A 23774-nucleotide genomic window follows, 5' to 3' on the forward strand; every position below is an offset into this window, starting at 1 on the left:
GACATGGTTTTTAAGAGATTATTCATTAGTAGTTTGGTTACTCTAGTTCAGTGGACTCTAACCTGCCTTCATCAGTAGTGTGTGTTTGTGGACCTCTACAGGCCAAGTGTTGTTTCCTCGGTGGCTTATCCAACTGAACACATTCATGGGAAATAAAAGTAAATCCATTTGTAAAGAGATCCACAAATAATGCAGTCAGTGAGGCCTAAAGACATGATGGAAATATGCTGCTCTAGTTATCTCATATAATCCCCTGTACATTGTTTATCCTCTCCCATTATCGGTTAGTACCTTGAAGCTGAAATCTGAATCCTATGTGCTGTGCACTCAGAGATGCTCTCCTGCTTACCACTGCTGTAAAGCATAGCTAGATCAGTTTCGGTCATCTGGACTGAGGGCCTGATTCAGCACAGATCGCAGCTGCGTAATCGCACACAATGCATCTGCGATAATATGCTAATGTCTGCTACCGCTCAGCCAGCACAGAGACGCCCACTACTGCCTTCTCACATCCGTAATACCTCGCAGTCCTGCGTGTACATCGGTAACATCGGCCCCTCACGCACAATTACAGCAGCTCTGACCTGTCTCAGAATTTGCAAGTCTCCTCGCAGTACTCAAGCTGCGTAGGCAATCACAGTGGCTAATTTATGCAGGACTATGCAACGGCGTTCAAAAGGACAGGCGCACCTGCGTTTCTCCGACCACTTCCCCGTCACCACCCCCAAACACTCACTGCCTGACACTGATTCTGCGATGAATTCCCCGGTTCATCTGTAAGCGCAGTGCGATTGCCGCGCATGCGCAGTAAGCAACAAAGGTCGATCTGCGTACGCTGTTGCAATTGCGATCCATGCTAAATCAGGTCCTCATTCTGGCCATTCTCTTCTGGCTCTGACTAAGGTGGTGTTGTCTACAGAACGGCCACTCACTGGCTGTATTTCACACCATTCTCTGTAAACACTAGAGACTGTTGTGGGTAAAAATCCCAGGAGAGCAGCAGTTTCTGAAATGTTCAAGCAACCCCCCATTAGGCACCAGCATTTATTCCCTGGCAACTTAAATCACATTTATTACGTAAGCATGCTTTTATGCCCCAAGTTGCTACCACATAGATGTTGCATTATTGAGTAGGTGTACCTAATATATTGGCATCTGAGTACAGTGTGTGCAAACCTACTGCAAAGTCCCAGCAGTAAAATGAACTCACGCACAACATGAGCAAAACCTTTGCGTGGGTTTGATGACACGGTCCCGGCGCACTCAATGCCGACGGTCAGAATCCCAGCGCTGGAAATCCTGACATATGCAGGTAAGTAATCTAACCCTTCCCCCTCCCACCTAACCCTAATACTAACCATCGGGATCGCAGCCGTCAGGATTCTGACTCCTGTCGGAATTCCGGTGCCGGGATGCTGACTACATCCCTTTTGCGTTACAACTGCATATTGGATGGATCATGAAGCTGAACCGTCAAAATGGGGAATGTTAGAAATGGCAGATTCAAGGCAAAAGATGCATGATAAAGTGTATATATAGGTGAATAAAATAAGCAAATACGTTCAACATGTTTGGCCTTTTTATTTAACAGGATAATAAAGTGCCAAATAAAAGAAAATATATTTAAATACAACCAGCTAGCAATACAGAAGGTTCTTCCACATTTACAGAACATATGGCCGGTGCCAGGTGGTCACAGATTTGTTTTTTGTTTATAGGTGACCCAAAGGTGCAGCTCAGGGAGAGCGGAGCTTCCCCATAGGCTCCAGAGGACATACACAGAGCAATTCATTGGTGGTTTCCATTGATATTGTGACTATTGCATTACAAATACCATATGGAAAGCGTAGATTTGTATACATTGGCAACTTCGTACCAAGATACCGCCGTGAACTTTTAAATAAAGATTTGTATCTATCTTGAACCTAGATAATTGGAAGGATATCTCAATGTTGATCGCTCATTTATCAGGTTTACTGTTCATCAACTGGAAGGATCTTTAAGCTCCAATTATATCAGGGTTTGGGATGATGAAAACTGCTGTCTCCTTCCACATTTGCCTCATATCAAACATCAGACTTAAGTTACTAAGTTTACAATATATACAATGAAGGAAATGCAAAGTGTTACTCTTAGGAGAGGGACAGTTGTGCTGTGGGTGGGGACAGCAACAACTTCCACTGATGTTCCCACAGAAGAGCACCCTCCTCAGATGTGCCTTTACCGTAGATATACCAGGTCCGTAGAAGGCTAGGAGCTGGGTCCGAACGTTCCAGCTTTCTCTGCTACCTCCAGAGCAGACTTTAAGTTTTGGTCAAAAAGTTCACATCTATGTAAAAAGTAAAAAAAAAAAGTTTATTAACGTTTTGGACATTTATTTAGTTTAATACTTCATACTGTAGCAAAAGAAATAAGATCTACTGCTAGTCAACGTCTCCCAACTCTAAATTTATATTCCATATATTTGACAGACATAATACTCTCCAGCTCATTAGCTACCAACATGATCGATCATGACATTTACATGCTGTGAGTAATTATCGACTACAGATCGTTAAAGGGATGTGTTTATAATATATGTCTTTTGATATATACTGGTTCTTAATGCTGGTAGTTTGTTTGTATAATAGATTAATGTCTGTTATCATTATATCACCATTGTTAGTTGAGGGGGTGGGATTTATGATAGCAAGGTTGGGTATAAATATGTCTCATGGGTTGCTTGTACTTGAATCTTGACACGTGTTAGGACCGAAACGTCGAACACTATGTTGCTGTAATCTTTTATGGATTTGTAATACAGGTTTGATTTTAGAAGACTGGTGAGTGCACCCCAGAGTTTTGCCAATATTTTTGTGATTAGGATCTGATCTTATATGGGTTAGTCACCCCAGCAAGAATTTTTTGAGACGTGAGTGTGGACCTACTTGAAGAGAGATATATATAAGTTAATTCGTCTGTTGATACATTTTCTGATTACCTAATTGGCATTTCCAGTGAGTAAAATGGGTTTTTCAGGGCATAGTCAGAATACAGTTCATAAATCTTGCGTAGTAAGGAGTCTATGCCGGCCTGGCGTGGATCTGACAGCACCATGAACTTTATACCTGCAAAGAGAGAATCATCAGCTATTTACTGATCCTAAACGACAGACAGAAGTTACCACCGCAAATATTTGTACAGAAGGATTGAGATAGAGATGTTCTGTACATTCAGGAGAAATTTAACTAAACTTCAACAGCAGAAACGAATTGAGACCTTTATGATATCTGCAATCTCAAGGTTTTTCCATTCAATATTTGCCTTGAAATAGTCCATGGCAGCCATATAGAATGGTTTAACACTTAGGGCCTGATTCAGCTGCTGAACGCAGAGTGCCGATGGTCGGGAATCTGCGCAGATGCCTAACACAGACTATGCATGTGCAGTACGGGTCCTGTGTGAACGCAAGCAGAGCAGCAGCAAACTGTCAGTGATTGAGAGTCTGCTGCTGTTTGGGGGGCAGCGACGGCCTCAGTTTTCCAAAAAGGAGGCTTGTCACGGCCTCAGCGGCAAAAGGGTTAATTAAGCACTTAAAAGGTGAGAAACTTATCCTGTAGGGGTCATCACCCAGGAAATGAACTGTATAAATTGTTCAGACTGTTACATTCTTTTCCACTGCTCCAGCACTAACATACAGCGCTGATCCGGGGACTCTTCATGTATTAGATTGTCCACTGAGCAACAGCAGCCGCCTACTGTGCCCATCTCTTCAGCTTAACACAGACCTCATATATGCTGCACAGACTACATCACTGCCTGCACCCATTAGTGCAATTCTCTAGCATAAGCAGCCATTGTCATTTATCACATCTTTAAAGGTCAAGCACAAGCCATTTGCAAACTAGCCGGCCATTCATCAACACGACGGCTCTGTGCCGTTCATCTGATTGGCTGCATCATTACTCTCACCATGGAGAGGTCGAGTCTGGGAAGTGTGTGTCGCTCTTCGGGAACCTTCCATTGAGTTATCGCCTTACCGGCACTAACGACTGAGCTCCAACTTACATCTAGACCTACTGGGAGACTATACAGTCTAATGGCAGCATAATCTTCATTGGTGCATTTTAGAACCACTGGGTGACCTCTTATCCCAATTATCAGCTCATATTAGAGGTGGCTATGCTAAGATATATTTCATTTACGACTCATGACTGCCTATACCAAATGGATTATCCTCATTTCCACTGACTAGCATATACATGTCACCATCAGTACACGATTTGTTGTTTTGTTTCAGCAAATATTTCCTGCATATATGTCAGGCTGTAGCAGTGTGGTTTTAAAATTATTTTTGTGCAAGGATTTCGTTCTATTGCCAATTGGATCATTTATCAACATCATTTACGGGGCCAGTTATGGTTCCTTTACATTTTGATACAATCACCACAGTTGATTGGATGATACATTGTTGTATGTTATTAAGTTACAAGTTGTCTGTATATTGCTTTTCTGGGTGCGTCTGTTTTGTTTTACATTCCTTTACACTAATGTGCTCAGGAGGTTGAGTGGGATTGTCTTTAGCCACACAAAGATCCCTCATGATCATCAGCTAGAAAGATTTATCATACGCTGCTAGTATTTTCCCCTCCTTTAGCTGGCTCTCTAGGGTCTCCAACAATGCTCCTCCAAACAAGAGGCTTACCTAGGAAGGGTGCTCTTCAGCTTTATGGGGTGGATTCATGCTCCATGGGGAATAAATTATTTTTAACGCTGCAATTTGTACCCACTGGCAGCATAGGGAGCGAGACCCAGAAATGATTGCTTGCACTCCTGGAGGTGTGTACAAGGGACCATCCAGACTCTCTGGGAACAGGTAAGCCATTTCATGTACACTCACCTCACTCAGCTGAGTGACCGGAAGGGAAGGAGGAGGGGCACTATGTACCTTCCAGGGAGAGGAAGGGGGGTGAGGGGGGGACGTCTTTTCCAATCTCTACTCTTGCTTAGGTGTTAACGCGTTCTTCTTGTTGGCCGATATGGAGTTTGAAAAGGAAATACAGATCACCATGCTTTAGACACCTAGGGTTAAATTTACTAAAGTGAGAGTTTTTAGAAGTGGAGATGTTGCCCATTGCAACCAATCAGATTCTAGCTATTATCTTCTAGAAGGTGCTAGTTAAAGGTTAGGTAGAATCTGATTGGTTGCTAGGGGCAACATCTCCATTTCTAAAAACTCTCACTTTAGTAAATATACCCACTAGTGAAAGGATGAGGTCTGTAACCAAGCGGTTAAACAAGATATGGAGCTCCTAATGTAACATTTAATATTTCTAAATGACAGTAGAGGGCACAATACTTTGTAAAGTACAAAAGTTAGAATTATATATAAGAAACCATAGCGGACCTCATAACAGTGGTGCAAAGGTTGTCATGAATGTGCAGGTTAAGTTGTAAAGCACCAGCAGATGTTCATCTATTATTTAGCTACTCACCTGTCAGAGTCTGAAAACAGTGCAGCTTGAAGGTGTCTGTTTCCAGCATTTCGATGCCAGAACTCCCTGGTTCTGGGGAGAGCTGAGATCCAATAGCAAATAATCTAAAGACACAGTATGAGAGTTCGGATTCAGGCTTCTGTATATTCTAGCATAGATGGTCTTATTTCAGCAAATGGAAGGAACCATGCCCAATGTTGGTTATATTTCTATTCCATCATCTAGATGTTAGATTTGTATGCACTAATCTAATAAAACTTTCGTGAGAATAATAAAAATATTTCTTACATAAATATTAAAATGAAGTACCCCCAACTTACATCTTCTATTTCAATAGCCCCTTTATTTTCCCCTAAGTACTGGGTCATTAAATCAACTGCGACAACCTTGTGGGCACTCTATGGTCCTGCTAGTTGGATTAAAGAAGTCTTCTAAGGGTATCAGTAGGTTGGGTGGAATGCTGTAATCCATTGTGTGTGAATGCATCAGGCATGGACATAGGCATTCAAATAAGAGATGTTGATGCCAAGGAAAAGCTTGCATCTAAAACTGCCCACACATTGATAATAGTAACCTGGTGGGGTTTGTCAAAGTCCCCGTCTCCATAATAAATATCCATTTAATGTCATGTATGGTCTCGATCAGTGCATCTCAAGCAGTGGTTAGCAAACTCGGTCCTCAGGACCCCACACAGTTCATGTTATCCAGATCACCGAGCAGGTGCACAGGTGTATTCATTACTCACTGACATTTTAAAAGATCCACAGGTGAAGCTAATTATTTCACTTGTGATTCTGTGAAGAGACCTGGAAAACATGCACTGTTTAGGGTCCTGAGGGCAGAGTTTGAGAACCTGTGATCTAAAGGACAATGGAGCAGATCCAGCAACAAGGACAATTTCTTGGGCAGACAACCTGTGCCACCACACATCCCATTATGCCCTGCCAGTTTTCCTGCTAGGACATGCTGGGATGTGTGGTTCCACAGCAGCTGGAGTGCCACAGGTCGCCTACCCCTGTGATATAATATAAAGTAAGGGTGAAAGCAAATCCGGAAAAAAATCTTGCTTTTGCCCCCACTATATGTCCCTAGCTAAGTATTACATGTATTCTACAACAGCTTTTGGTTTCCCTTCTGAGAAATCATGCTAGTGCCTCCCAGTATTAGCACTTACACGCTCCAGCCAATCAGCAGTGCCGTCCTCAACTACCAATCTGATGCTCCTAACAAGGGCGGGCGCAGCTGGTCATGGAATCAGCAGATGAAACATTGTTATTGTGCTCTCCCGCCCTCCATTCTGCTCTGCTCTGCAGGATCAAATGCAAACTCCTTCAGTAATATGGCCATTCACAGGACAGTCAGGACTAGGTATCAGGATGTATTCCCTGAACAAATGGCATGCAATGACGCTGTGAAACTAGGATATAGAGTGCGACACGTGCCATCAGTGCAGGAAATTGGCGCTTGTCTACGCTGCCAAAACGAGAAAAAGCAGGAGGACCGAGTAGTTTTGGGCAGATACATGTGGAATAAAAATAATACAGTAATAACTACAGTAACTAAGTGCTTGTTGGCAGAGGAGGTCTGATGCCATATAGAAGTCATGTGTGCATTTGTTGGGCACTATAAGGGATATATGGGGAGGTGTGAGGGCATGTTGGAGATATGACAGGCATTTAAAGGCATGAGGGACATTTAGGGGCATGTGGGATGGTCTGAAGTGCACTTAAGAGGCACCTGGGGAGGTCTCAGGTTCATTTAAGGGGCATGTGTTGAGGTCTAAAGGTTTTTAAGGGGCATGTAGGGAGGTCTGATGGTATTATATACATTATAAATGTCAAAACCATAAATTATGATAGGATCCATAAACAATGAAGTAGGACCCCAAATGTGTTAAATGATGGGTCCCTGGAACCAACATAATGAGCTTGGCAATTAATTCCTTCCACAAACTATCACTGACCCTGTCCTCATTCTTCCCAGTGTGGTGATAATCAAGGATCAAAAGTGCCATTATGTGAACATCCTAAAACCCTCAGAAGCTTACAGCTTGCTATGAGAAATGCCTGTGACGGCTGTTATTTTGTTTATTTTTATAAAAAAATTTTTTTGGGGGGGGGGGGGAAACACAAGAAAAATATATAATATGAGATATGGTAAGAACTTACCCTTGTTATCTCTATTTCTACGAAGTCCATAGGGTTCCACAGGATACCTTGGGGTATAGGTGTGACGTCAGTCGCCGGGCACCATAGAGTTAAGCTTTTCAGCCTCCCAGGATGCACTAGGGTCCCCCTCCTATACCCCGCCCCCGAGCCAAGGCACCTCAGTTAGTTATCAAGCCATAGGCCGGAGGAGGAGAAGGAAGAGAGAGAAAAAAGATCTGGACACATACAAGAATCACATTCTCACCAGAGGGAGATGGAAAACCGGTGAACAGAGCAAAGCCCATCTGCAGCACAGGTGCGACAGGGCGGGAGTCCTGTGGAACCCTATGGACTTCGTAGAAATAGAGATAACAAGGGTAAGTTCTTACCATATCTCATATTTTCTACTTCAGGGTCCATAGGGTATCCACAGGATACCTTGGGGATGTCCCAAAGCAGTATCCTTTAAGGGTGGGGACGCTCCTATGGAGAAAGGAGAATCCGCCGCCCGAAGGAAGCATCCTGAGAGGCGAAGGTGTCAAACCTGTAAATACCTCACGAAGGTATGGACAGAGGACCACGTAGCTGCCTTGCAGATCTGAACTGCCGAGGCACCACGTCGAGCTGCCCACGAAGGACCCACAGACCTAGTGGAATGAGCCTTCAGAGAAGGAGGGACCGGTAGGCCTTCATGAAGATGAGCTTCAGAAATAGCCATACGGATCCAGGCTGCCAAAGTTAGCTTTGAAGCAGGCCAACCCTTTTTACGGAAGCCATAGAGGACAAACAAAGCGTCCGACTTCCTAAACGAAGAAGTGCGGTCAACATAAGTCCTTAAGGCCCACACAACATCCAAAGAGGCCTCACCCACGGAAAGACCCGGTGAGTTAATGGCCGGAACAACGATTTCCTCGTTAACATGAAACTGGGAAACAACTTTGGGAAGAAACTCGGGCCGAGTGCGGAGCACTGCCCTGTTCCCATGAAAAACCAAGAAAGGGGGTCTACAAGAAAGAGCCCCTAACTCAGAAACACGTCTGGCCGAAGCAATGGCCAGAAGGAAAACAGTCTTAGCTGTTAGCCATTTAAGATCCACTGAGCCCAGTGGTTCAAACGGCGGTCCTAGGAGAGCCCTCAGGACCACAGCCAAATCCCAAGGCGCCACAGGTGGAACAAAGGGCGGCTGAATGCGGAGAACACCTTGCATAAAGGTGCGCACATCCGGGATTGTAGCAATCCTACGGTGAAACCAGACATATAGGGCCGAAACCTGTACCTTCAAAGAAGCAAGGCGAAGCCCATGATCTAGTCCCGCTTGCAGGAAGGCGAGAATCCGAGACAGACGAAACTCCCGCGGTGCATAACCTCTCGGTCGACACCACTGGAAGAACGCATGCCACACGCGATGGTATATCCTCGCGGAAGACTGTTTCCGAGCTCGTAACATGGTACGCACCACAGAGCTGGAAAACCCCCGGGACGTCAGCATGGCCGTCTCAACAGCCACGCCGTCAAAGACAGCCGAGTCAGGTCCGGGTGAAGACAAGGACCCTGAGACAGAAGGTCCGGTCGTAGCGGCAACCGCAGAGGACTGTCCACGGACAGACCCTGAAGGTCTGAGAACCAGTGCCGTCTGGGCCACGCGGGAGCTATCAACAGGAGCGTCCCTCCTTCCTGTTTGAATTTCCGGATTACCCGTGGAAGGGAGACCGGAGGGAACAGGTATGCGAACCGGAACGTCCACCTGACGGACAGAGCATCCACCAGAGACGCCCCTTCGTCTATTGTGCGAGATCCGTACACCGGCAACTTGTTGTTGTGCCGGGACGCCATGAGGTCGATCTCTGGAAGACCCCACCTGTCCACCAGCAGTTGAAAAACGTCCGGGTGCAGGGACCATTCCCCAGGATGAACGTCCTGGCGACTTAGAAAGTCCGCCTCCCAATTTAGCACTCTCGGGATGAAGACCGCTGATATGGCCGGAAGATTGCGCTCCGCCCAAACCAGGATCCGAGAGACCTCTACGAGAGCCGCCCGACTGCGAGTTCCTCCTTGCCTGTTTATGTAGGCCACGGTGGTAGCGTTGTCCGACTGGACCTGCACCGGGTGACCCTGGAGAAACCGATGTGCCTGCTGGAGAGCATTGAAGACCGCACGGAGTTCCAAGATATTTATTGGAAGCTCCGCTTCTGTCGGCGTCCACCTGCCCTGGAACAAGTGTGGACCCGAAACTGCTCCCCAGCCCCGAAGACTGGCGTCCGTTGTCAACAGGACCCAATTTGGAACCCAGAACGGACGTCCCTTGTTGAGGTGGGTCGTCTGTAACCACCACGCAAGGGACAGGCGAACCTCCGGGGTGATCACAATCGTCTGGGACTTCAGAGACTGAGGCTGCCCGTTCCACTTGGACAGGATCAGGTGCTGCAGAGGTCTGGAGTGAAACTGGGCGTATTCCACCATGTCGAACACCGACACCATGGAGCCCAGTAACCTCATCGCCGAGTGTAGGGACACCCGGCGGCTGTGCAGACAACTGCGCACCCTTGACTGTAAAGCAGAGATCTTGTCCTCCGTCACGAAGATCCTTTGCTGTCCCGAGTCCAATAAGGCTCCAAGATGCAGAATCTTCAGAGACGGGAGTAGAGTGGACTTCTGCCAGTTGATTAGCCAGCCGTGCCGTTGCAGCAGTGCAATGGTCAGGTCCAAGTGGCGTAACAGGAGCTCTGGAGATCCTGCCACCAATAACAGGTCGTCCAAGTACGGCAACATGCGGACTCCCTGCAGCCGCAGAGAAGCCGCCATGACCGCCATCACCTTGGTGAAAACACGTGGTGCTGTCGCCAGGCAAAAAGGTAACGTCCGAAACTGGAAGTGGTCGCTGCGGATTGCAAACCTGAGGAACTGTTGATGGCGCAAAAGAATAGGGACATGCAGGTAAGCGTCCTGTATGTCCAATGACACCATGTAGTCCCCAGGTTCCAGCGCCAGAATGATGGACCGTAGGGTCTCCATCCGAAACTTCAGGACCCGCAAAGACTTGTTGAGTGCTTTGAGGTTGAGAATCGGACAATACGACCCATTGGGTTTCTGTACCAAAAATAGATTTGAATAGAAACCCTGGCCCCTCTGGGAGAATGGAACAGGCACTATAACTCCAGCCTGGAGCATAGTGTGCAATACCTTCCGCAGCTCCGTAGCCTTGTTCCGGTCTGATGGTAGACCCGTGGTGAAGAATCGAGCCGGGGGTCTGTGCCGGAAGGAGAGGGCGTATCCGTGGGAAACCACCTCCAGAACCCAAGTGTCTGTCGTAGTGGCCGACCAACACTGGGCGAACTGCAGCAGGCGGCCTCCCACCCTGGGATCCCCCAAAGGGAGGCCCGGACCGTCAGGCCGCAGGCTTGTCATCTGGCTTGGGGGCCGGACGTCTGGTACTCCATGCCTGCTTCCGGGGCTTGGCTGATTTCTTAGGACCAGCCTGTCGAGGAAACGACTGTGGTTTGGGCCTGCCCTGGGCCCTAGATGACCGAAAGGACGATGGTCCAGAACCAGAAGGAGCAGTGGCCGACAAGCCGATTTGGCTGCCGCCAGCGTGGCCACAATCTTATCCAGATCTGGACCGAAGAGAACTTCTCCGGTAAACGGCAACGCCTCCAGACCCTTTTTGGAATCTGCGTCCGCCTTCCAGGATCGCAGCCACAAGGTGCGACGAGCAGCCACCGCTGCTGAAGAAATTCTAGACACCAGAGTACTAATGTCTAGGGCCGCCTCGTTGATATAAGTGGCCGAATCACGGAGATTACCAATCAACTCCGCCTGTTCGGCCAGACAGTCGGAATCAAAAGAAGCCTCTAATGAATCCGCCCAGCGCTCCATCGCTCTGGCAACCCAGCAAATGGCCATAGCCGGTCGTGCTGCCCCCCCCCGCAAGGGAATAAGCGGACTTCAAGCAGATCTCCACCTTGCGGTCCGTAGCATCCTTAAGGGAGGACATAGATGGCATCGGCAATGTGGCACTACGGACAAGACGGGTCACGTGAGAATCCACCTGTGGAGGGGATTCCCACTTTGCAAAATAATTATCCGCGAACGGATAAGCCACCGCCAGGCGTCTCTGCGGCTGATATCTTTTGCCAGGCTGTTTCCACGCCTCCTCTAAATGGTCCACCAACTGACCCGAATTTAGGAAAGACTGTGGCATCGCCCTTCACATCTTTGAAAAAGGCATACTTAGATTTAGCCGCTGGGGGAACTTCGTCCTCAATCACCAAGGCTGTGCGGACCGCCCGAACAAGTCCAGGAATATATACTTTGGACTTAGCATCAGCGTCCTTAGTATGGAGAGGTTCCTGATCGTAAGGATCCAGAATCTCCCCATCATCAGACGTCCCCTCGTCATCCTCATAAGGAGCCGACAGAGACGCCACCGGCCGTTTATGCGGCCGCATCACAGACTCCCCTTGCAACACATCCGACAAGTGCTGTACAGAACTCGTCAGGGAGTTAACCCACGCTGGCTCCTGAGAAACCGGGAGCGGGGAAATAGGGAGACTGTGGGGTACCACCAATTGTCGTGGGAAACCCTGCATGGGTGACGACACCACTGACTGCTGGGATAAACCCATCGGTGTAAACGCGGGCTGCGGAGCTAACTGGCCCACTAAGGCTGTAAGCGCCTGAGCGAAACAAGCCCAGGGTGGCTCCTGTACCGGTGCTGTAACCGTAAGAGGCCGCGCCATGGACAAACACTGCTGATGATGATGGCACCACGTATGTGACCTCTCTCACCAATTATAACTTAAATAGGCGAGAGACCACCCTGCAGCACCGCACCGCAAGGGCTTAGCAGAAAGAACAGGGACAGTAATGAAGCTGACAGTTTAGAGAAAAGTTACAGGCAGCAGCGCTAGCACAGTCACAAACAATGCAAAGAAAATCAATTCCTGCACTAACAGCGCTGATCACTCAACTACGGAGACACAGGGCCTGGTAGGACACAGCGCTGCATACACAGACCTGACCACAGCGGAGGAGAGGTATGCGGGGGGACCCAGACCACGATGCTTCCGTCCAGCGCTTCCAGCAGCGTTCACCATGCGTTCTGGAGAAGATGGCCGCCGAGGAGCAGAGAGGAGGCTGGCCTGGGGGAGGAGCGCTGCCACAGGACCAGTCGGCAGCGTGCAGAAAGGGCTGTGTGCAGCGGGGGAGGCGCCGGCTGTGAGACAGGGAAGGCGCGCTCCCCTGGCATGCATTTAACCCCTGGGACGCCGCAGCGCTACCGCTCTGCTGCGGTCCGCTGTCCCAGGGGGTAGTGGAAAGCGCAGGTTGGTCGCCTGGCTCCACGCTGCAGCCAGTCCCCAGGGAGCTCCCTGCCTGGGGACTTAGGACCATGTGTTCAGCGGGGACCAACCGCGGGACCCCGCTGCTTACCTCTGTCCCCCTTGAATCCGGCCATGGTCCGGAACATCTGGGGTCACCGCTAGCTGTGACCCCAGATGCTCACCAGCATCCCCGGATCGGTACCGGCGTTCTGGTACCGGCGGGGTTGTAGGGAAGACAGCATGGACGTCAGGACTGACTGTCCATGCTGTACATCCAGATGTGCAGCCACAGCTGCACTGAAGAAAGCTTCAGGGGCTCTTCTAGCCCCCACTCCGACAGGTGCACCAGACTCCGGCCGGGCACCAAACTAAACTGGGGTGCCTTGGCTCGGGGGCGGGGTATAGGAGGGGGACCCTAGTGCACCCTGGGAGGCTGAAAAGCTTAACTCTATGGTGCCCAGCGACTGACGTCACACCTATACCCCAAGGTATCCTGTGGATACCCTATGGACCCTGAAGTAGAAAAAAGCATTCAGAATCACTATGACATGGTTTTGAGCATATATGTCGTGCTCAACGCAATGACTCACGAGTGGAACATGGAGGCCAGCATTAGCTTTTCATTGGAAGTCAGACGGGGACGACCAAAACGGATGGAAAGGGGATAGTTGGAGGGGTTCCCACAGAATTCCATAATCTCTTTTCCCTCTGCAGTGTATCTGCCGTTCACATCAATCCCGTTAATGGACAGCACAGCGTGTCCAACTGTATAGGGACAAAAGGTTACATAATCCATAATCAACGTGACAAGCGTACCCATACTCCACGTGCCCCTGACAAGCGTACCCATACTCCACGTGCCCCTGACAAGCGTACCCATACTCCACGTGCCCCTGACAAGCGTACCCATTATCCACATGGGGTGACAAGCGTACCCATAATCCACGTGGGGGTAACAAGCGAACCCATAATCCACGTGGGGGTGACAAGCGAACCCATAATCCACGTGGGGGTGACAAGCGAACCCATAATCCACGTGGGGGTGACAAGCGAACCCATAATCCACGTGGGGGTGACAAGCGTACCCATAATCCACGTGGGGGTGACAAGCGTACCCATACTCCACGTGGGGGTGACAAGCGTACCCATACTCCACGTGGGGGTGACAAGCGTACCCATACTCCACGTGGGGGTGACAAGCGTACCCATACTCCACGTGGGGGTGACAAGCGTACCCATACTCCACGTGGGGGTGACAAGCGTACCCATACTCCACGTGGGGGTGACAAGCGTACCCATACTCCACGTAGGGGTGACAAGCGTACCCATACTCCACGTGCCCGTGACAAGCGTACCCATACTCCACGTGCCCGTGACAAGCGTACCCATACTCCACGTGCCCGTGACAAGCGTACCCATACTCCACGTGCCCGTGACAAGCGTACCCATACTCCACGTGCCCGTGACAAGCGTACCCATACTCCACGTGCCCGTGACAAGCGTACCCATACTCCACGTGCCCGTGACAAGCGTACCCATACTCCACGTGCCCGTGACAAGCGTACCCATACTCCACGTGGCCCGTGACAAGCGTACCCATAATCCACCTTGCCGCAACAAGCGTACCCATATTCAACGTGGTCATCACATGTGTACCCATAATGAACGTGGCTATCACAAGCGTACCCATAATGAACGTGGCTATCACAAGCGTACCCATAATCAACGTGGCCGTGGAAAGCGTACCCATAATCAATCAGAATAAGTGTACCCATAATTAATATATCCACAATATAATAACTGCATCCATAGTAAAATGACACAACTGACAAATAAGTTCTCCATAGACAGCTAAGTAAGAGGACAGGAAGCCGGGAATAACTGTGGCAGCACAGATCATGCAGCACCCCCTCACCCCGGATACCGTCCCGCTGGCCAAAGGACACCAACACCCGCTCGTCGTGGACTTTGAGAACCAGGTCCAGGGGAAAGCTGAACGTCTTCTCTGTCTCAGAGCGCGGGTTCTGGTTGTCCAGCTGGTAGATGAGCCCGCCTGCCTTGTTCACCACATAAACACTGAAGATCGCCATCTTTCCGGAGCCTCAGCCAGGGGGCGGGGCTGGCGCTGGGGCATGCTGGGAGTGACATATTCCACCCTCGCCAATGGCAACTCGCTCGCAGCACGCACGCCCGCATGCCACGTGACACCTATCACACTCCTCTCCCGGGGCATGCCGGGAAACGTAGTTCCATGTTGCTGAGCTGTAGTCCTGTCAGGCGGAAGATCCCGCCTCCAACGGGGTTTCCTATGCTGCTGGCACGGGGTCTCTTCCTTTCTGTGCGACATCTTTGAAGGAGCAGCAGCATGGTGAGTGTTCTGGGACCGGTGGTGGGGGAGTTAAGGTTGCCGGTTCCCCGGTGGTGTGACGGGTGCAACGCGGCCGCTTTACCCAGTGTCCGGGGCATGTCCCATGGCGATATGCGGGCCGGGGGCTGCAGATTGGGGAGGAGATCACGCGAGCACGCTGGGCCCAGTGCGCCGGCCTCCATGTAGCCCTCGGTGTGTACTGTAGGCATTTGCTTCCTACCTGTGATGGGTCTAACTCTAAGGTCAGACATTGCCGGGTGTTGTAGCCTCCTTTAGTACATATTTGGCTGTCTTCCCCTGCTTAGTATGTAATGTATGTGTGTATGTATGTGTATATATATATTATATATAATTTTTTTTTTTTTTTCATTGGTCCCCTTTCTGGACAGTACATATCCCCTGCAGTGTCTGTTGCAGTATAGTCTGCAATGCTGGAAGCTGCTATGTCCATGTGACGTGAGCTCTCCCAATGACACTTTCTCTGTTGTGTATCAGCTCTGACTTGAGACCTCATGATCACGTTATGGCGCCACCTGACTAATGACACCGTGCGGAGACGTGTGCTATAGCGGCACGTAATGTATTAACACTGTATTACCTTGTGCAGCCGCCTAAAGACGATAAGAAGAAGAAAGATGCGGGCAAGTCCGCCAAGAAGGACAAAGACCCCGTCAATAAGTCTGGGGGCAAGGCCAAGAAGAAGGTAAGTTGTGGCCGAGCCAGTGCTCATGTCACTTTTATGGAGCTAGTTGTGCTCACGATATGCAGGAATGGAACCTAAGCTGTACAATTGCTGCGTTAGTAACTCTCATTCTTTTCTTGTGTTGAGTAGAAGTGGTCCAAGGGGAAAGTGAGGGACAAGCTGAACAATCTAGTGCTGTTTGACAAGGCCACATACGAAAAGCTGTGTAAAGAAGTCCCCAACTACAAGCTCATCACTCCAGCCGTGGTGTCTGAGAGGCTAAAGATTAGGGGCTCACTAGCCAGAGCTGCCCTCCAGGAGCTACTAAACAAAGGTGAGTATATGCCGGCATGATGGTAGCTGCTTGTGAGTATGCGGAATGTAGCTTTCCTAGTCTGCCTCTTATCCCACTTTATGTGTGGATGTCAGTATTGTGGGAAGCACAGCGAGCAGAAACAAAGCACCTGTCAGTCTAACAGCCTTGCGGTCGGCACTTTAGTCTGAGAACGCTGATTCTCGCAACTAAACACCCTGCTTAAGCCGCGAGAACCAACATTCTCATTCTAGTCGGACTTCACATCGCTGTGAATTGAATAGCTCTGGGACCGACATCCTGGCGTTATTCACATCGCAATTAATTGAATCGCCACCTAATATTACTGTTGACTATTCTTGGCTTCAAGCTGCTACAATATTCTTCAGCACAAATGAGAATTGTTGTGCACACATTGGATTTTTGGGGAAGGCAGGAATACAACTCTTGTGGTAAGGTGGGCATGGGTCTTTGAATCCCCCTCCTAGGGCTCGTTCACACGTTACCTGGGAAAGTACGATGTATAATACTGTCACATGAGTGTTGTCTGAGTTTAGTGTATTGTTCAGGTTTGGACTAATTGTGTGGAAATGTATGCATAGAAGGATGCATTCAGCTTTGTTCATGGGGTCAGACTACATTCCATGTAAGCTCCCGCCAGAGCCTTGCACAATGTGTGATAAGTAAACTTGACTTTTGCATGTGGGAGGAAAAGTAACTTTGTTACCTGTAACATCCCGCAAGGCTACTACTGGACGTAGCACTAAATTGAATTCCCCTTCATAAAGCTTCTGAGTTTTTATAGTAATGTAGTTGATGGGACTGATCTCTGTAGAGCTTGTGCAGTTTTATGGTCACTTGTTACAGAAAGCTGTAATAGCAACTGTAACCGTTATGTACATTTGTCAGTTCAATGTGGTTTTAAAAAGTTGTTAGAGACACACTTTTAAGTTCCTAGTGGGGCCTTTGCACAGTATATAGCAGAATTGGCTGCCTTTGTGTTGGGCATTTGTGGTAAGACAATTCTCCAGTTGCTCTCCATCGTGTATTGGTGCAGAACCTGGAAATCAGATGCCGTTTTAATGGATTTTTCCTGGAGCTTTGAAGGTAGTGCTAAGCGTTCATACTGTAGTTAGTATAATAGTGTAAAGTCCTGATAAGTCTAAAGCTAGGTAAACACCTGACAGATTTGCCAACGATTAGACAGATTCGGACGACCAAAACAACCCTTGTAACACCCTATGTGGATTGTACACAATAACTGAATCGTTTGAAACAAGGTGACGTTTGCTATGTGCAGGATCGGGCCGATCTCTGTGCACACTACAAATTCTGAACGATGCCTTTCTGACAGGACCGACTGTGTGCAGCACATGTTATATCTGGAGCCAATCTGACAGGTTGTAGACAGACCAGCTGGCCCTAGTGCTGCATGCACGTTACACAATTATTTGCTATGTTGGGTGAGAATCGTATAGTGTGTACCCAGCTTATGGGGTGTCCAGAACAAGGTTAGAGCCAATCTTCCCTTGAAGTGAGCTACTAAAGTTTGTGTGCCGAGTACAGGGGACCAATACACATCAAACTGTATAATATAGAAACCAGTTTAACCCTCCTTGTTTCACAGGCCTGATCAAGCTGGTATCCAAACACAGAGCCCAGGTTATCTACACTAGAAATACCAAGGGAGGTGACGCACCACCAGGAACTGAGGAACAGTAAACTGGTGAGTCCCATATGAATTATAGTTCACTTAATGCATTATTCCACCTTATACCACAAGCTCGTAAGACAAGTCTCAGCTGGCACTGTAATCATGGTCTCTTAACCACTTGCTTGCTGCCTTTGCATCTCATGTAACAGCAGCCTCTCATCCAGCTCAGGATTTTGAAAGTCAATTTTGTACATGTGCGGAATGGATTTCCTTTCCCTACTCCGAGGAGGGCTGTTATGTAGTGGTCCCATGCACCCCAGAATGCCTTGCAATCCGCATTCTGGCGCACGGATTACAAACTTACACAGAGGGGAGTTGAAGTTCCCCTCTGAGCACTATGATGCAGGCTGTGCTGATCCTCTGAGTGCGCAGCTCTGCAGGTAATGGAACAGGGGTATTTGTGGCATTATCCTACCATCCCAGTGGCCATAGAGTAATTAAGACTAAGGTGGGGGGGTTGCTGCTGGGAGGGTCAATTACTATAGGGGCATCAAGACTACAGTGTGGGGGGGATGTTGCAGGGGGAGATATTTACTACAGGGTGATGAGAGAAATCTGTCTAGCAGATCCCTGTAGCTTTATCCCCAAGTGTGGTGCTAGTCAACATTAAAATGTTTTTAAGTAGAGGGAAGCAGTCGGGAGCCAACGGATGGCTTCCCGACTGTCTAATCCCGGCAAGGGTTAAATGACAGGCGTCGAATTCCTGACGCCTGTCATTTTACCTAAGCCCGGGAGCCCGACACCCGGCTTACCGATCGAAGGTAAGCCGGGCGCGGACAGCTGTGGAGGGGGGGGGTGTTTGTGTGTGTGTGTGTGTGTGTTTAGGTTTAAGGCTGGGCAGCCGCTGTCGGGATTTGAACCCTAATCATACCGAACCCTAAGTAGAGTTTTACCTAATTCAGTTATTAAAAATTTTTAGTTTTGTAAAAATCAAACTTTTTTTGCTAGTTAAAGAAGCTGGCATAATGTAATTTTATATATTATGATGCAATTGAATTTAAATAATTAATGGACCCCAGCACTTTGATTCTAATTAAAGGCTAGAAAATGCAACTACATGCCGCTCACATTTAGTAGCGTCAGTTTATTGGTGTGTTCTTTGGAAGGATTTGGTATGCATGTTCATGTTGACATCAGACTGTCGACCTGGTCGTACGTAATGTCGACTCTGACCATGTCAACTTAGGGACAGAATGATACAATCAGTATGTCAACATTACATCTAACACTAATGGCAACCCTAACCCTCTTGGAAATGCTGACATTCTGCCTGCGTCGATATTGGTGATGTCAAAATTTTAACCATGCCAACATTGTGAATGTCAACATGTTAAGCACAGAACTTGTGCCTGCATACGCTTTGAAAATCACTTATGAATACTGAGCTCATGAGGCAAATGTAATGGGTTAGAATTGGAGTGTAGACGTCCTTCCCAGCTGTATAGTATGTGAGGACGGCTTTGCAGAGAAGTATTAATACCATGTTCTTCCATTGCAGGACCTGGATTGGGAGCAACCAGATTTTCTATGTACATGATTTAATGCAAATAAACCGTTCTGACCCAGTCGTTTCCTGTAATACTTTTTTTTGTTGTTTTTATTGGGTAAGCTAAAGGTTAATTAACCACCCAATTTCAGATGTGACCCATGAAGGCTAAATATACATTGTTACAATTGGACTTTGCCTTTATCTCCAGCTCTGCTTAAAAGCCACACATTACCTGCCCATGCTGTTAGACCATTATAAGCCCATTCCACATGTGTAGGATTCTGTCCCAAAAGGATTTTGATACAGGTCAAAAATCAGACTAAATATTTGTGCTACTGTGACATCGCTGGTCAGGGCAGTCTGCACGCCTAACAGTCTCGCTCATTCGGTCTGCTCTGGTAGAGAAGCCACTTACAGCAAGACATCTGGCCACGGAGTGGTGAACATAGTCAGAAATGACCCGTCAGTGGGAGGGTGCATGGGGGTCTTATTGAAATGAAATACTTTGTTTACAGCCACCTATTTGCACAAGGATCACATTGTAATTATATAAGGAAAGGCATTCGCCTTGTAAGTCAAAGCAGCAATATTGGACAATTATGGATATTGATCTATGGATGTAGTGCGTATCATGAGGAATAGTAAAACATTGTAATTCCTACCTAATTTACACTATGAAGGGTTTTAATAAGGCATTAATATCTGTTTCATGTAATACCACTTCACATTGAGAATATATCCAGGTTTGGTTGGGAAGCTTTGTTTCCTGCAGTGCTTTTGACATCTCCGTTGGCTTGGTTGTCACTTGGTAACTCATCACATATCTCATTGGTATAGCTTCTTGTAAATAGGTAACATGTTTAAAAAAAACAAAGCTGAAGGTACCTTGACATGTTCGAATAAAAGTAACATGGGTAAAATTAGCATGTATTAAGATTTATAACGTACAAAGGTCTTGGCATCTGTCCCATGTGTGAAAAAAATAACTTTATAATTTTTATTTAATAAGCATCCAATTTAGCACAAGAGCCACGCAAAACCTGTATACAGCTAAAAGTGTGTAAGTCGTACATGTAGGGGAGATATTCTATATTACGGGAGTTTGGGATTTGACTACTTTGCACTGTGGGCCTGATTCATTATGGATTGCAACTGTGAATGCAATAGTGATTACACCCGCAGGTCCACTGTGATAGTATGCTAATCCACTGCAATGCTATGCTGCCGCAGCACTACATAGGGACGCACACTTTACATCAGTGATTCCCAACCCCGGTCCTCAAGGCACACTAACAGTTCTGGTTTTAGTGATATCCATACTTGATCACAGGCAGTTAAATCAAATTAACTTAGGTATTAATGAAGTCACCTGTGCTCAAGTATGGCTATCCTTAAAACCTGGACTGTTAGTGTGCCTTGAGGACCGTGGTTGAGAATCCCTGCCTTACATACATCTGTAATGTTTAGCAAGACTGCAAAAGCAAGGTCAGACCTTACTCATAGCATAGCAATTTCTGAGAGTTCAGGCTGCGTATGTCAGTGGATAATTTATGCACTGGCACGCCTGCATTTGGGTGGTTGGAATGGAAATCTGGGAATGTATGGGAGCCAATGACAATTGACTATTTGCTCACAAACACTGAAAAACTGACAAATTGTCATCCAGATAAATTGGTTAAATCAAATGAATTTAACAAATTGTTTTTGCCCATTTTGTAATGTTTAAGACCATATGGTTGGTTGTCATTTGCACCCATACATTACCTGATTTTCATGCCTGCCAGCCAGATTGGACAGATAATTGTATAGTATATGCCCAGCATAACTGACACATTTTAAAAGATCCACAGGTGGTGATTCTAGGAGACCTGGAAAACATGCAGTTTGGGGTCCTTAGGACCGAGTTTGAGAACCTTTGGCTTACTGTAATGTCTTCTATTTGGAGTAAAAAAAAAAAAAAGTACTTTCATATAATATAGATGTGTAGAATGACTGTAGAGATCAGGGCTCGACAAATTTTTGTAAAATCTAGGAGCCAGACCATCGTCCATTACCAAAATATATGAAAGCTTGTATAGACCACCAAACATGCCCTTTCAGTGCTCCTCAATCTCCCCACATGCCTCTTTAAGGGCCATCAGATTCTGCAACATGCCCATACCAGCCCCTGTAATAGTGCGCCCAGTAGTAAGCCCCCTTGTAATAGAGCTGTGCGAACACGCACAAAAAAAACCACACAGAATACTTACCTAAGCCCCGATCCTGTATCCGCTACTCTTTGGAACTATGGGACATCATGACGTCTCTCTCATAGTGCCTGTGGGGGGAACTGGACGCTGGAGCTCGGGCGTCCGCAGCTCCTCGTTACTATGGGAGCGACGTCATAACTTCTCTCCCACAGTGCCCATAGGGGGAGCTCAGGAGTGCGCTCCGGCTGCCACTGTTTGGAGTTGAGCACCCACTGGTAAAATTTCAGAGGGTGTCTGGCAAATGGAGTCTCCCTGCAGAGGGTGGCTTGGAAAACTCAGTCGCCATGGTGACCGGGATTTGTTGAGCCCTGGTATAGATTATCACACATTACTGGTTCTTTATATACAAAAAATAATTCAAGATTGGTTTGCTGTTTCTCAAAGCACTGCCTAAGATGTATCCTAACCGTTATAAAAGATATTGGAGCCCTGCATTCTCCTCCATTCCAGAGCCATGGAAATGCTGGAGCCAGAATATACCTGAAAGTGACAGGCTCCCTGCACACCTCAAATCCTTGGCCAGCAGATATTTCTTCTTCAGGGTCCATAGTGCTCCACAGGGAGAGCTTGGGGGGGGGGGGGGGGTGGGTGTAGGTGGTGGTTAAGGACTGGGTACCATGCAGTTAAAGCTTCAGCTCCCAGGATGCATCAGTCCATCCCCCTATACCACACCCGAGGCACCTCAGTTTCGTCGGTGCCCGGCCGGAGTTGGGTCACCGTTATGCAGTGGGCTGCTTATATTTTTGTATACTGAGCGTGCAGCAGCAGACCGGCCACAGGTTGTCTGCGCTGCCACTCCGACACCCTCCAGAGTATTGGCCGTGGCTGCCCACCATAGCCTGTGGCTACGCCCATGGAAGTCAGATGCAGATTCCAAGAAAGGCCAAGAAGGGTTACCCTACAGTGGGGAGATCTTGTTTGGCCCAGACCTTGACAAGATTGTAACCACATTGGCAGCGTCAAAAACAGCATTTCTGCCTTACGCTACTACTGCAAAGCCTCAGATTACATCCTTTAAGTCCTATCATCCTCAAGGAAAACTTAAAGGTCAGTCCTTTCTTAGGGAGTCTGCTTCCGCCAGGGCCTGGAACACCAGACACCATGTATCAAAACCTGATGATAAACCCTCAACCTGACAGGATGGGCTGCCCTCTGGGGGATCCTAGAGTGGGAGGCCAACTTCTTCAGTTCACCCAGTGCTGGTGTGAAACCACCACGGATGCTTGGGTAAGAGGTATGCCCTCACATTTCTTCGACTGCCACCCCAGCAGTTTTTCTACACAGGCCCTCCTTCAGACCCGAGCAAGGCCCTACATATCCAGAAAGCCATACAGTCCTTGTTACAAGCAGGGGTAATTGTCCCAGCCCCACTATCTCAGCGAGGGACTGGTTATTCTACTCTTTCTGGTTCAGAATCCAAATGGGTCTCATCGGCCTAACCTCATATCCCTGAACAAATTCCTCAGGGTACCCAGGTTCAGAATGGAAACCCTACGCTCCATCATCCTAGCTATGGAGCCTGGGGACAAAATGCTATCTCTAGACATTCAGGACGCGTACCTATAGCGCCCTCACATCAGCAAGATCTCCGATTTGCTATACTACAGCAACACTTCCAAATTCAGGCTCTGCCCTTTGGACTATCCACAGTTCCATGGGTGTTTACCAAAATTATGGCAGCCCACCTTACATGGTCAGGGTGTCTGGACTACCTCCTGCTCCTAGCAGGGTCCGCAGAAGTGCTTCACCGCCATCTGCAGCTAACCATTGCTTTCCTGCACAAGCACAGATGGTTAATTAACTGGAAAAAGTACTCCCTGAATCCCTCACAGAGAATGATTCAGCTGGGAGCCCTGCTGGATTCTCAGGATCAGAGAATCTACCTAACATCAGGCAAGATCTCCACACTTGCACAAGGGCGCAGATGTAGCCAAGTGTCGATCCACTCAGCAATGCAGGTTCTGGGATCCATGGTGTCCACCTTCGACATGGTGGAAAATGCTCAGTTCCATTCCAGGCC

The 23774-nt window shown here is 47.9% G+C and overlaps 2 protein-coding genes across 2 annotated transcripts; one reads left to right on the forward strand and one right to left on the reverse strand.

The window, feature by feature from the left end:
* Positions 1-1557: 1557 nt before the first annotated feature.
* TRAPPC4 (trafficking protein particle complex subunit 4) lies at positions 1558-15087 on the reverse strand. Its single transcript, XM_088458752.1, has 5 exons — positions 14855-15087; positions 13530-13704; positions 5475-5578; positions 2981-3107; positions 1558-2329 (listed from the first exon to the last, which is right to left on the reverse strand). The coding sequence occupies exons 1-5, from the start codon at positions 15027-15029 to the stop codon at positions 2251-2253; spliced, it is 660 nt and encodes a 219-aa protein (XP_088314878.1). The 5' UTR covers positions 15030-15087; the 3' UTR covers positions 1558-2250.
* Positions 15088-15199: 112 nt separating this feature from the next.
* Positions 15200-19584, forward strand: RPS25 (ribosomal protein S25). The gene is made up of 5 exons (XM_088458753.1): positions 15200-15307; positions 15915-16010; positions 16140-16323; positions 17930-18028; positions 19515-19584. Exons 1-4 carry the CDS (start codon positions 15305-15307, stop codon positions 18022-18024), a joined length of 378 nt encoding a protein of 125 aa, XP_088314879.1. The 5' UTR covers positions 15200-15304; the 3' UTR covers positions 18025-18028; positions 19515-19584.
* The last annotated feature ends 4190 nt before the right edge of the window (positions 19585-23774 follow it).

Source organism: Taudactylus pleione, unplaced genomic scaffold (genome assembly GCF_031769625.1).
Source record: "Taudactylus pleione unplaced genomic scaffold, aTauple2 ptg000848l, whole genome shotgun sequence".
Classification (NCBI taxonomy): Eukaryota; Metazoa; Chordata; class Amphibia; order Anura; family Myobatrachidae; genus Taudactylus; species Taudactylus pleione.

What these genes read in the sequence shown, in the direction of transcription:
- TRAPPC4 (XM_088458752.1), bottom strand. Translation starts at nt 15,029, where the DNA reads ATGGCGATCTTCAGTGTTTATGTGGTGAACAAGGCAGGCGGGCTCATC. An exon ending in CTGGCCTCCATGTTCCACTC is followed by an intron (nt 5,579 to 13,529) that starts GTGAGTCATTGC and finishes CTGTGTCTTTAG; the next exon opens with ATTATTTGCTATTGGATCTC. An exon ending in TCACTGGAAATGCCAATTAG is followed by an intron (nt 2,330 to 2,980) that starts GTAATCAGAAAA and finishes CTTTTTACATAG; the next exon opens with ATGTGAACTTTTTGACCAAA.
- RPS25 (XM_088458753.1), top strand. An exon ending in GGGGCAAGGCCAAGAAGAAG is followed by an intron (nt 16,011 to 16,139) that starts GTAAGTTGTGGC and finishes TGTGTTGAGTAG; the next exon opens with AAGTGGTCCAAGGGGAAAGT. An exon ending in CCAGGAGCTACTAAACAAAG is followed by an intron (nt 16,324 to 17,929) that starts GTGAGTATATGC and finishes CTTGTTTCACAG; the next exon opens with GCCTGATCAAGCTGGTATCC.